The following is a 12346-nucleotide window of genomic DNA, read 5'->3' as shown; positions in this document are numbered from 1 at the left end:
AAGAGTTGCAGCATTCAAGGCTGCAATTCACCAGCACCTTCTCAAGATCACTAGGAATGGGCAATAAATAAATCTACATCTCAAGAACATTTTTTTTTAAAGTGACAACCTGGGCAATGTACAAGGTGGGTACATCATTGTGGAAACAAATGCCAACAAGAAGTACTGATAGAAGAAAGTTGATTTAAAAAAAAATCAGTTTAAAACCCAATCTATAGATATGTGCACATAAAACCTTTCCACATTACTGCAAATAATTTGGTTCACTGCTCCTACCAAATGAGGCACTGTACAGTTCACTTACAGCCACATTTTAAATTAAAATATATACACCCCTATTCTAATTTGGCCAGCATTTGCTTTTGTTGTCAGTTTTTCCCCCTTGCTGAGGTAGAACTCCATGGCTACTGGCAGCCTTCCAGTAGCTCAGCCAAGTGGCCATTTTCATGCAAGTAAGCCTGGACAGTAAGCACAGGAGAGCTATTTGCTTGTAGGAGAGGGGCAACCTGCCAAATCCAATCCTGTTCCCACTCAAGTTCCACACAATCATTTTTCAACTAGAATCACTTGATACGGACCAGGAGCAGGAGCCTTGGTTGGTAGTTCCTCTTCCTACCCCAGGGAGAGACCAAATATGGTATGAATGTGGCCAGTCTGGCTGAGATCAGCTAACTCAGCATCAACAGGAAATCAAAAATGGGCATAAAATTATAGAAAAAAATATCAATTCATTTAAAAGCCCTGCAATTTTTTAAAATCTAAATTACTCCATGGTGTTCCCATTAGCCTTGCTATGAATAAAATTTAGGACAAATTATTTAAATAATTGCACTTGAAAACATGCAGATCTCATAAAAAAAATAAGATCATTTCTGGGAGAAGAGCAGTGAAAAATATGCCCCATTAACATGCTGTTACCATGTGAGAACTGAAAAATGACAGGCTTTTAATTAGTAAACTGGTCATTTTCAATAAGCAACCTCAGTGGAAGCACCATTTTTGGTTAATCATGTATTCCTATTGTCAGGCAAACCCTCCCACCTGCCAAGACTGAGGCACACATTATTCCACCACATGAACATTAAAACTTAAAATTGCAAGCCCTTGACTGGAAATACATTTGCATTGTAACAGACAGTGTTGGAACAATGGGGACCCAGTTGTTGCTTCCCCAATACACAGAAGTGATCAGACCAGTTTTAGGCACGTGACTGTTGCAGAGGTTTGAACTGAGTTTTAAATTGGAGAAAAGAGTGTTTGAAATGAGAAAGCCATGTGCTCCCAGTAGGAACAGAAACTCCTCTCCAGTCCTGCCTGCCTCCATCTTTTTCCCATGGAACTGAATCTTGTGAAAACATGTGACCATCAAAGAGAGAAAAGTCCCCAACGTGAACAAGGTTTAAGAACAACACTGGGCCCCGACGAACAGCAAGACTACCTAAAATCAAGTGAGCTCGAAGCATAGTAAACAAGAAACTCTTCTGATAGTGCCTCAAACCCCTCTCTACTATATTTTCCTTTCTTCTTTTCTGTTCCTATTTGCACGTGTGTATCACTTGTGCATGCTAGTGCGGGCACGTCATATCTATAGGCGTGAACTGTATTATAGAGTTTAAGTAAGTTTAATAAATTTCACTTTTCTTCTTTAAACCTCAGAAAACCTGCGTGAATTGGTTTCTTTGTCTTATAATTGGAAAGCTTTGAACAAGGATTCACAAAGGGGGAGCTTAAAACACTGTGTTTAAAATTAAACCCTATTACAAGAAGACCAGTTGACAACAGCAAAAGACCCCTGGACATCTTTCGCACCTGGTCATAACACTATCCCAAGCAGAACTTTTGTACCTTACACTATTTAGTATGCAATCTCATCATAATCTCAGTTTATGCAGCAGCACAGTGAAAGTCAACATTTAACTCAACCAAGTTGTCAATTGAAGTATGGCAGACTATGCTTCCTTCATATCGCACAGTGTACGTTTTTTTCTGTTTGATCGTCATCACTTTTCTTACAATTCAGTTGACTGAAGTCATCACACATCAAAGTAGCGCCGTGCAGCAGCAATGTTGCAAGATCAGTAACAAATTATAAGTAGCTGCTCTCTAGGTCTGTAATATTGGGGCTTTGTCCACATGGTTTGAATATAACTGCAGAACCATATAAGGGCAATTACTTTCTTTTACACTATTTTATTTTTTCAACATTCTTGTCCATTGTAAAAAATGATTCCCCCCACCAATCTGCTCAATCCATCGCCAGTAGTAAAGACTCTGCAGTAAGCAGTCTCTACATCCCAATTGGCCCCGCAATGATTCGGGACCTGACTCAATCCTCTGGTCAACCAAAATTACAGCTGATCGATCACTGAAATGATCTTGCCATCAGCAGCTGATTCCAAAAGAGAGTGGACTGCCAGGATAGCTGCTGTATCTTTTGTTGAAAAGCCTTTTAAAAACATCAGCCACCAGTAAAGAGGAAAAGGTAACAGTCTGGCTCAGTTAGTAGCACTCTGACATCTGAATCAGAGATTGTGGATTCAAATCCCATGATGGACTTGAGCACAATGTTCCATGTTCAAGTTGACAAAAGTTCTCATTGCACTATTTGAAAAACAGGGAGTTCTCCTTCATTTGACCATCATTTCTCCCTCCCAACAAATAAAACATAAGACAGAGCAGCGACAATGTGCAGTAATATGCATCAAACACTGAGGTAAACGGTGAGTTTACATACACTAGAGGAAGAATCACGTGATTATAGAGATTTCAAAGAAAATTACATTTACATCTAATGATTCATGTATAATTTTATACAATTATCTAAAGTCAATGGAAGGAAAAATAAGGTGGGATATATGGTGGACAGGCGATTTGCTTGTGCCTGTTTCACTCCCAGGAAGTTGAAAGTTCTGCCCATTATGTGAACATTCATTTATTTATTGTCTGCATATCCTTGCTGTGCATAAATTGGCTTCCACATTTTTCTCACTTTACTTGAGAAGCAATTCCAGTGCTCATAAAGCTCCTCTGGACATATTAAGGAGATAGTAAGGCACTATATAAATGCAAGGTCTTTCTTTAAGGAGGGAATTGTCTGTAAACTTGACCAATATGTCTAGAATCTTAGCCCATCAGTTAACTGTAGGTCAATGATTTTTCCCAGCTATTTTTGACTACTAAGTGGGGTGGGAAGGAAGGAACAGGGCAGTCAACTTAATCACGTCACCTGACAAGTGAATATATGTGCAGACAAATCAAAAACATCAGAAAGAAAGACATTAAAAGTCAGAGCAGCAATGTGCAGAAATATGTATCACTAGGGTAAATGGTGAATTTACATACACTATAGGGAGAATAAGATTACAGAGAAAATCACATTTACACCTAATGATTTATGTATAATTTTATACAATTCTATAATTTACACTTAGATTTACATAGTTGTTTATAATACATTTGTAATATTTATATCTATTCTGAAATTGCATATTTAGTACAGAATGATGCTTATTCACTCTTTTCAATGGCAATGGACAGGTGACCAACACACATTTGAGAGAAAGGTAGGTGAGGGACAGGGATTCATCTTTTCAATTATGATTCATTTCAGATTTATGAACACACAGAAGAGCCACTCATTTATTTCAAAAAATATAAACTCAATGCATAACTTAAGATTTTGGTCTGGATGCCTATTAACTGTCACATCATCATTTCAGTGTTTATTGATCATCTTGTTTTTTCTGACTCAGTATATTTGCTTGTTTTTGCACATATGCTTCTATGTGGAGGAATGTCACAATAAGATTTCTTTCTTTGTCTCTATATCTGTACAAGACCCATTTGGTTTATTCCAACAGCAGAGGCAATCAGCTGATTGTGGTTTTTGAATGCAGAACAACTTTAGGCACCCAATCGTGATAGAAAATCAGATTGTCATTGCAGAAACTTAAGTCTCCTGTCATGGGAGAGAATGAGAAAGATAGAGAGCGAGAGAGAGACAGAGAAGACAAATGGAAAGATCGATAGAGGAAAGCCAGGATTGAAGCACATGCAAGTAATCAATCATTTGTTTCCAAAGCAGTATCATGGCTCAAATAAAACACACACAATAATTACAATACTGCAGAATATGAATAATCTTGCAATTTATTCCTAGTAATTCATTTTCTGTATGTAAAAATGCCAGATTTTACCATTCTGACAAGAGGTAAATTCAAAAAGGACGGGATTATTATTGAGATATCTCACGACATCCCAACTGAGATGCTGACCATTGAAAAACAATTCAGCTTTAAAATAGGGCTGTTAAGACATGAAATTACCGCTTATGGTTACACTTAAAGAAAAATAAAACGAAAAGTAGGTTTTCAACATGGAAACTGTGAATAAAGCCTATTTCAGAGCATTAGATAAAACTTTCTACTGCTTTGAATAAATGTGTAAGCAAACCAGTTAATTACAGTCACTTACACATTTAATAAGTTAAACAGTCAAAATAACAAACCTGAGAAAAGTGTTGCAACTAGTTTGAGGCATATTCACCCAAAGACACAGAAGTGAAGTCTTAGCATCAATGACAATTGAAAAATAATGAAATCTTACACAGCATCTAACATATGTATGAAGCAAGCCAATCCCATTAAAAACATACTGCAGTAATTATTTCATTCTTAGTGAGTAAATGGGGATCACTGCAACATTTCCAGTAATTTGAGCATTAACAAAAATAGAAGCTTAGCACATACATTTGCTTAGGAAAACATGAGAACAGAGGCAACAATGACCTTGAACACCCCTTTCTTTCCCCTGGATGGGAGATGTTAATGTCAATATCAAGCTCTCGGTCAGGCATAACTTGATACACAGTAAAGTTTCCTCTACTCTGCCCCAGACTTGGTAGAACACGACTACTGCAACACTGTGGCATTTTTACCAGCCCATGCCTATCATTATGACAGTGCCAATTAGTACCCAATTAATTGTAAATTTGTGCAGTAGGCCTATGCCCACTAGAAACTGTCCAAAGAACTAAGAGACTTTGGTCCCATCAGTCAGAGCTGGTTTTGAATCTAGGTACCATCGGTGACAGACCAAGGCCACCCATCACTCCAAATACCATTTCTCTCCCAAATTATGGTACACGGTACACTTAAAATTCCATGCATCATCAATGGTTTAAGTACCAACCAGCACAGTCACAATGAATTGGAAAGAAAAAAAGTGAATATTTACAACAGAAAATACTGGAAAAGGCCAAAAGGCATTTGAGAGATTTACATGGATCCCACCCAAAGTGCTAATCCATCTTTCTCTCAGGTTACTGACTGGCCTATTGTGAAGTTACTGAAGAAAAATGGTTCTTTGTTCCCTATATGCCTTTGATGTTCCTCCTTGCTTCTCAATACCCTTTCTGCCCTCTTCTCACTATCATTTTCATCTTCTGTTGAACTTTTTCATATTGCCTATTTGTTCTTCCTCTCATTTCATTGTTCTGATTCTGGTAGGATGAGGGTAGGGAGTAGAAAGGTATAAGGGAATAAACAGATACAGAGCAGAAAACCAAAAAAGCACTGGTAGAATCAGATGTCTGCTGATATAAACAAAAATATGGCAGCAAGACCAGGACACTTAAAACACGAAAGCTGATTTTAGAAGAGAAGTGGCAAAGAAGAGAAAACATAACTTGAGCCTAAGATTAAATGATGGAACTGGTAAGAAACCAGAAAAACAGATAGCAGGAGCAATTCCCATGAGCAAACAGCCAAGATGCGGCATGCAGGTTCATTAAAAGTACTGAGTTACAAAGGTTAACCACTGGAGAGTGTACAGAACATAACAGAATGTACAGTACACTATGGATAAGGGGAATATTTTATACAGAAAAATATTTAAAAATTAATTTTTAAGTGAATTTTTCCATTTCAATTCTCTATTCTCCAAGTGCTAGGGTACAATGCACTGGATATTATCCCTGAACACCCATTCTTCGTATGTGAAACTAGACAACGATAACAGGCTATATGAGAAGAGAGGCATCTCAACCAAGCCCGATTCCGTCCTTATCCGAGGTTCACACATGCACTTCCAACAGGAGCAGAAACACTCAGCTTCCCTCCACCGCACCTCCCCCCATGCTGATTTTTCACCTTCCTCACCAAGGGTGCGGAGATCAGCTGAGTCAGCACAAACCAGGTCTTGAACCTGTGCCACATGCTGCCTATATCTACTAACTTAAATTAGGGTAAAAATTAGAACTTGATTTGCCTCTTCCCTCAAATAAGAGTAGAGGAATATTTGTGTATACTTTAACTTCACTACTACAATTTGAAGTATTTTTGAAGAAGTGTTACATGTCATGGGAAATAGGTTTTGTTACCTTAGAACATTTTTTTCATGAAAAAAGTGCCCCAAGAAAGTTAGCTAACTTGAACTTTTAAAAAATCCTTTAGTTTTTAAAACAGTTTTATTAAAAACTGTCCAAACAGTCCCCAAAACTCAATACTCAGTCCTCTCAGAATACTGCCTACATCTGCAAAACAGGCATCCTTGGAAATTTCCCATCCTCTCCTTACTGCTTTGACAATATTTTGTAGTGTTTTGCTCTACTTGGAAGAGAATGATGGAAAGGACATGAAATCGTGAGTTCAGCTCAATCATTATGCTAAAAAAAAAATCAGCTTAATGAGAAACTAGAATTTTATTTGGTCTAAGACGATCAAAAAGGGATTTTCTTCCCTAAAAATACCACCAGTTGTTTCATGCAAGGGTGGTATGGCCTGCTTAGGGCAGACACAGTAGCGGTCCCTAATACAGTACCAGCTTAATAAATAACAAGGCATTGGCAATGTCAGTCTGTTGACATGTCATGGCTACAAACATATTAGCTTGTGTGTGATTCTTCAAAGCAGAAATACTAATTGTGTTAAGGTACTTAAACCAGCTATTTCTTTAAGTGATTCTTTTAGTTACTGACAGGCATTCCATTGTCTATCATTCTGTTCCGCTTGGAGAGCACCAGTCCCAGGAACAGAAAATCAGACACATCTCCGTTACACAAACAACAGAACAGGAGATCTGCTGATCATTCCAGTACAGCAGTCTGCAAAATCTGCTGAAAACTTGGCAAGTTAGATTTTTTTCCTTTTATCCCTTACAATATAAATAAAATTCAGACTTGTTCCTTGTCTGCTCGCCACAGTTGCTCCTTGACCTCAGATGGGATTGTATTGAAGAGATCATCCTCTACCACTAAGCCACTTCGTTTCAGTAGCCGGCATTCTCCCAGCTCCACAGGAAGACACTCTAGTCTGTTTCCACGGAGCTCCAGCTGTGTCAAGCTCGTCAGCTCACCGACCCGTGATGGCAGTGATAGCAGGCAATTATTCCCCAGGTTTAGGGTCCGGAGCTTACGACACTGGAAGAGTTCAGGTGGCAGGGTTTCAATCTGCAAGATGGTGTGTGGGGGAGTGGTGAGAAGCAAAGAAAAGGAACAAAAATGTCAAATATTTTAACTGGTGCACATGCTGGACTGAAGTAGCATTTATCAAGCATGTTTAAAAAACAGCCTATTTATTCAGTGAACTCTCCAAATTTTATCTCATATTCTAGGAATTTGGAGGAAGTAATTTTCACACTGGTTATAGAACAGAAGACACACAATTAAACTTCAAAAGGATTAAAAACTATTTCCTCATTAAGGATCTTCCAGCAAATCATTGGAAATTTTAGTCGACATTTGGCTCCATGGACAGTATATATGCACAGAATATGTACAAAATCAATGCAGGAGGACAGCACACTTCTTCACATTCTCCAAAACAGCTCGTCAATGGTGGGATTTGCACTGAGTAACTCAGGAGATTTATTTACAAAAATGCAAAACAGAGAAATTTTTTTTGGATGTGGTTATTTCTGACCCTCATTTTACTTCAGTTAATCTTGTCTTATTCCACCTTTCTGCTGGCGAGAGCGGAGCAGGATTAGAATGTATCTGCTTTCCAACACTAACTCTCCGTGGGAAGGTTTAATATACATTGAAGTGTTAATTAAATCAATTTTAAAAACAAAAACAAAGCAAAAAACACAAAATCGACTTTACACCGCATGTTCAAAAGGTTTCCACATTTTTAAAACTAAAGGCTAATCCCAACTGATGTAATTACTGGTGTAAATGCTACCTTCAAACAAAGATTTGGCAGCCACTGCTTCAAGGATTGAATAACTGTAGTGCAAAACAGCTAATGGATGCTCAGGAGATGCCTACAAAGCCTCAAAGTTCTGCATTTAAAGCAAACTCGGACTAATTAAGTTCAGACTTGCAAAATAAAAGGTAATTGGGTAAAAACAGAACAGGGAAACTGGAAAGGTTAAAGAAATTAACTCAAAGCAGAATACTGCAGACCATAAAAAGTATTTACGTTAGATATGAAAACTAGAGTTCAGGGCTCCAGACCCCAGTAATTGCACAACAGGTTACACTCAAGCTTCCCTTGCAGTTTCTCAGTCGCAGCCCAGTGGGGGCAGGGACTACTTAGCTTACATCTTTATGGGGTAAGCAGACAATAATATTAATGAAGTCCACAGAGCTGTTTAGACTGTCATATAGTCATAGAGAGATACAGCACTGAAACAGGCCCTTCGGCCCACCGAGTCTGTGCCGACCATCAACCACCCATTTATACTAATCCTACATTAATCCCATATCCCCTACTACATCCCCACCTTCCCTCAATTCTCCTACCACCTACCTACACTAGGGGCAATTTACCATGGCCAATTTACCTATCAACCTGCAAGTCTTTGGCTGTGGGAGGAAACCGGAGCACCCGGCGGAAACCCACGCGGTCACAGGGAGAACTTGCAAACTTCACACAGGCAGTACCCAGAACTGAACCTGGATTGCTGGAGCTGTGAGGCTGCGGTGCTAACCACTGCGCCACTGTGTCCTACCCTGTTGATTAAAAGAAAGCATTAATGATGGGCAGAACAACAATTTAAATTTATATAACACCTTTAACATAATAAAACATCCCAAGGCTCTTCACCGAAGCATTAAAAAGCAAAATTATACACCGAGCCACATAAGGAGATATTAGGTCAGATGGCCAAAAGCTTGGTCAAATAGGTAAGTTTTAAGGAGCGTCTTAAAGGAAGAGAGGAAGAAGTTTAGGGAGGGAATTCCAGAGCTTAGGGCCCAGGCAGCTGAAGGCATAATCACCAATGGTGAAGCAATTAAAATCAGGAATCCTCAAGAGTCCAGAATTAGAGGACCACAGATATCTCGGAGGGTTGTAGGGCTGGAGGAAATTACAGAGATAGGGAGGGTGAGGCCATGGAGGGATCTGAAAACAAGGATAAGAATTTTAAAATCAAGGCATTGCTTGACCAGGAGACAATGTAGGTCAGCAAGCACAGGGGTGGATAGCTGAATGGGATTTGATGCGAGTAAGGACATGGGCAGCAGAGTTTTGGATTGCCCCAAGTTTACGGAGGGTAGAATGTGGGAGGCCAGCCAGGTATGCGTTGGAATAGTCAGGTCTCAGGGTAACAAAGGCACGAGTGAGGATGTCAGCAGCAGGTGAGCTGATACAGGGGTGAAGTCAGGCAACGTTACGGAAGTGGAAATAGATGGTCTTGGTGACGGCTCATATACAAGGTCGGGGCTCATCATGGGGTCAAATATGACATGAAGGCTGCGAACAGTCTGGTTTAGTCTCAGACTGTTGCCAAGGAGAGGGATGGAGTCAGTAGCTAGGGAACAGATTTTAGAGCGAGGATCGAAAACAATGCCTTCAGTCTTCCCAATATTTAACTGTAAAGAGTGCAAAATAGAGGTAAATGTAGATGAATAGCTCACATATATTAGAGTCGAATGTGCACACTCACCCTGTTTGCAGTAACAGCGAAATACTGCAGATTCTGAAGGAATCCAATGTCCTGTGGTATGGAGGTGAGGTTATTATGACTCAAATCTAAGTACCGCAACTTGCGGCAATAGAAGAGCTGAGCGGGAATCTTTTCAATTTTGTTTCGGTTCAGGTAGAGCCTTTCCATGTTGGTCAAAGTGCCAATCTGAATGGGGATATAGGCAATGTGGTTATACCACAGCTTAAGGCAGACTAGGCGCCGTAAGTGCTGGAAGCTGATAATTTCCTCGATTGTCTTCAAGTTGTTGTCTTTGAGATCGATCTCCTGCAAGTTATGGAGACTGAAGATGGAGTGTGGGATTCTTTCCAGGTCACAACGTATCAACTCCAATTCTGTCAGATTAACCATCTTCTTTAGGCTATTGAGGACCATAAGCTTGGTGCCCTCATTGTTGATAGATAATTTTTGCAGATGGACTCCAACATCTGTGACAACCTGTGGCAATTTTGTTAGGTTGCTCTTCAACCTCAAAACTTTGAGGCATTTGAGTTCCCGCAAGCCGTCAATCACAATGTAGCGATTATTCTCCGCACTCAGGTTCCCAGTTAGATGAAGCTCTTCAAGGTTCTTCAGGCTGTAGATCCACAGAGGAATCTCTTTGATGTCTGTAAACTTGATATGTAGTGACTTCAGGTGCTCTCGTAAGAAGGCAAGAGCTGGTGCCTCAATCTTTGCTGGTGTGTGGTACAACCAGAGTTCTTTGAGATTGGTAAGTTGGGCAATGATTGGAGGAATGGTGACATCCAGGATCATCTCCAGTTTGAGCACTTCTAGCTCAGTCAGGTCAAAGATGGTGTCTGGGATACCACTCAGCATGAAGAGGTGGAGTTCCAGTTTGTCCTGAGAGTTTTTCATGATCCTCTGCCGGAGTTTCTCCAGGGTCCATTCATTATTCAGATTGAGCTGTCGTAATTTGTTCTCACTGACCTCAGACAGAAAGACGGCAAAACGTTTTGAGTACAACGGATCATACTGATCAATCAGATGCAACATGAAAGCAAAATCATTCTTGACATCAGGAATGTCACTGTAGCTGCTCTCCTCTCGAATGGACTCGAATGAATACTTTTTCAAAGAAAGGTGTAGCATCCACCAGAGTGTGTACATGCAAATGAGTCCATAGACAATCACTAAACTAATGTAAAAGGATGCAAGAATCTTGAACAGTGTAGCTAATGGATGCGCGCACTGATACACACGGTACCCTGTCAGGTTCTGAATGTCCACTATACAGGACACATCAAATTTTATATCATCAACATAATAAAGTGAATAACTAATAATAAGAGCAAATTTGATTACTTTGATAATAGTCTGTCTCATGTAGAGTTGGTAAACTATATCCCCTTCCTCTACATGGGTGCGGAATTTCTTTACTTTTTCAAACAGGGCTTTGGCTTGCTCTCCCTCCTTCTTATCCAATACACCTGTTTCCGAGCGATCAACTATTCCCTGCTCAATGCGAGATTTTGTTCTTTGCAGCATGGGTACGCTGGCCTCCACATCCTCACTCACTGAGGAGGATTTCTTTGCCATTGAGCCATTCATTTTAACAAATGACTGTTTTGGGTCACTCTCCTCTACCACGGTTTCAGATAGCGCCCGTGTTGTCCATGGTGAGTCAAAACATTTCAGAAGGATGGATACAAAGTGTTCCAGCTTTGAGCTGGTCCGAGGATATTTGAACCAGAAATTGCTACATACCAAGAACACCAATGTGTGCAGAAGTACAAGATATGGGAAGTATTTTGCAAACCAGTGAAGTTTATTCTCATAGCAAACTGCATCCACATAGTTGTATTGGTGCCGGTCCAAGTCATACTGGATACCCGTGGGCTCATTGGAAAATGGGGGAAGGACTGTAGATGGTGGGAGGGATGCATTTGGGTATTCAGTGGTTGGTGATTCTGTGGGTAGTGGCTGAACAGGTTCAACACAGGTATTGTTCATAACCCACTTGCAGGGTAAACAAATCATCTTGTCTTGTGTAACCTGCAGCGTGCCACCAAACACTGCTATCATAAGCATTACGATGGAGATGTAGTCTGTAAACACGTCCCACCATGGCTTCAAGATGCGGTAGGCAGGCTGGGTGTCAGCGAAATATCGTAGTTCTGTTACCGGAATCATCACGCACCTGGAAATAACAGAAAAAAGTAACAGCAGATAACACTTGCACCAAAGAGTGTTCTCACTAGGATCTCATAAAGGATAATAATGGGAAATGTAAATTTTTGCACTTCATATACCCAGCAGCATAATTATAGATTTTACACTTCCAAATTTTGATTGTCTGTACGCAAAGACTATTTTGAGCTATACAGAGGGGAGTACTATTGGGCTATAGGTTTATCACAGATGATGGTGCTACTGGGAGCAGTATAAGGTGATGAATTAAGAGCATCATGCAAGTAGA

General features: G+C 40.0%; 1 protein-coding gene across 6 annotated transcripts in view; it reads right to left on the bottom strand.

The window, feature by feature from the left end:
- Positions 1-3388: 3388 nt before the first annotated feature.
- lrrc8aa (leucine rich repeat containing 8 VRAC subunit Aa) overlaps positions 3389-12346 on the bottom strand; it is a 55962-nt gene continuing 47004 nt past the window's right edge. For all 6 annotated transcript variants that reach the window (XM_068012298.1, XM_068012297.1, XM_068012302.1 and 3 more), the window contains 2 exons: positions 9889-12067; positions 3389-7447 (listed from right to left, as the gene is read on the bottom strand). In XM_068012298.1, coding sequence (XP_067868399.1) covers positions 7172-7447; positions 9889-12060 — 2448 coding nt within the window. In that variant the 5' untranslated portion in view covers positions 12061-12067 and the 3' untranslated portion in view covers positions 3389-7171. The remainder of the gene's footprint in view (positions 7448-9888; positions 12068-12346) is intronic.

This window comes from Heterodontus francisci, chromosome 32 (assembly GCF_036365525.1).
Source record: "Heterodontus francisci isolate sHetFra1 chromosome 32, sHetFra1.hap1, whole genome shotgun sequence".
NCBI classification, from domain to species: Eukaryota; Metazoa; Chordata; class Chondrichthyes; order Heterodontiformes; family Heterodontidae; genus Heterodontus; species Heterodontus francisci.
This window is presented reverse-complemented; position numbering and strand designations above follow the sequence as displayed.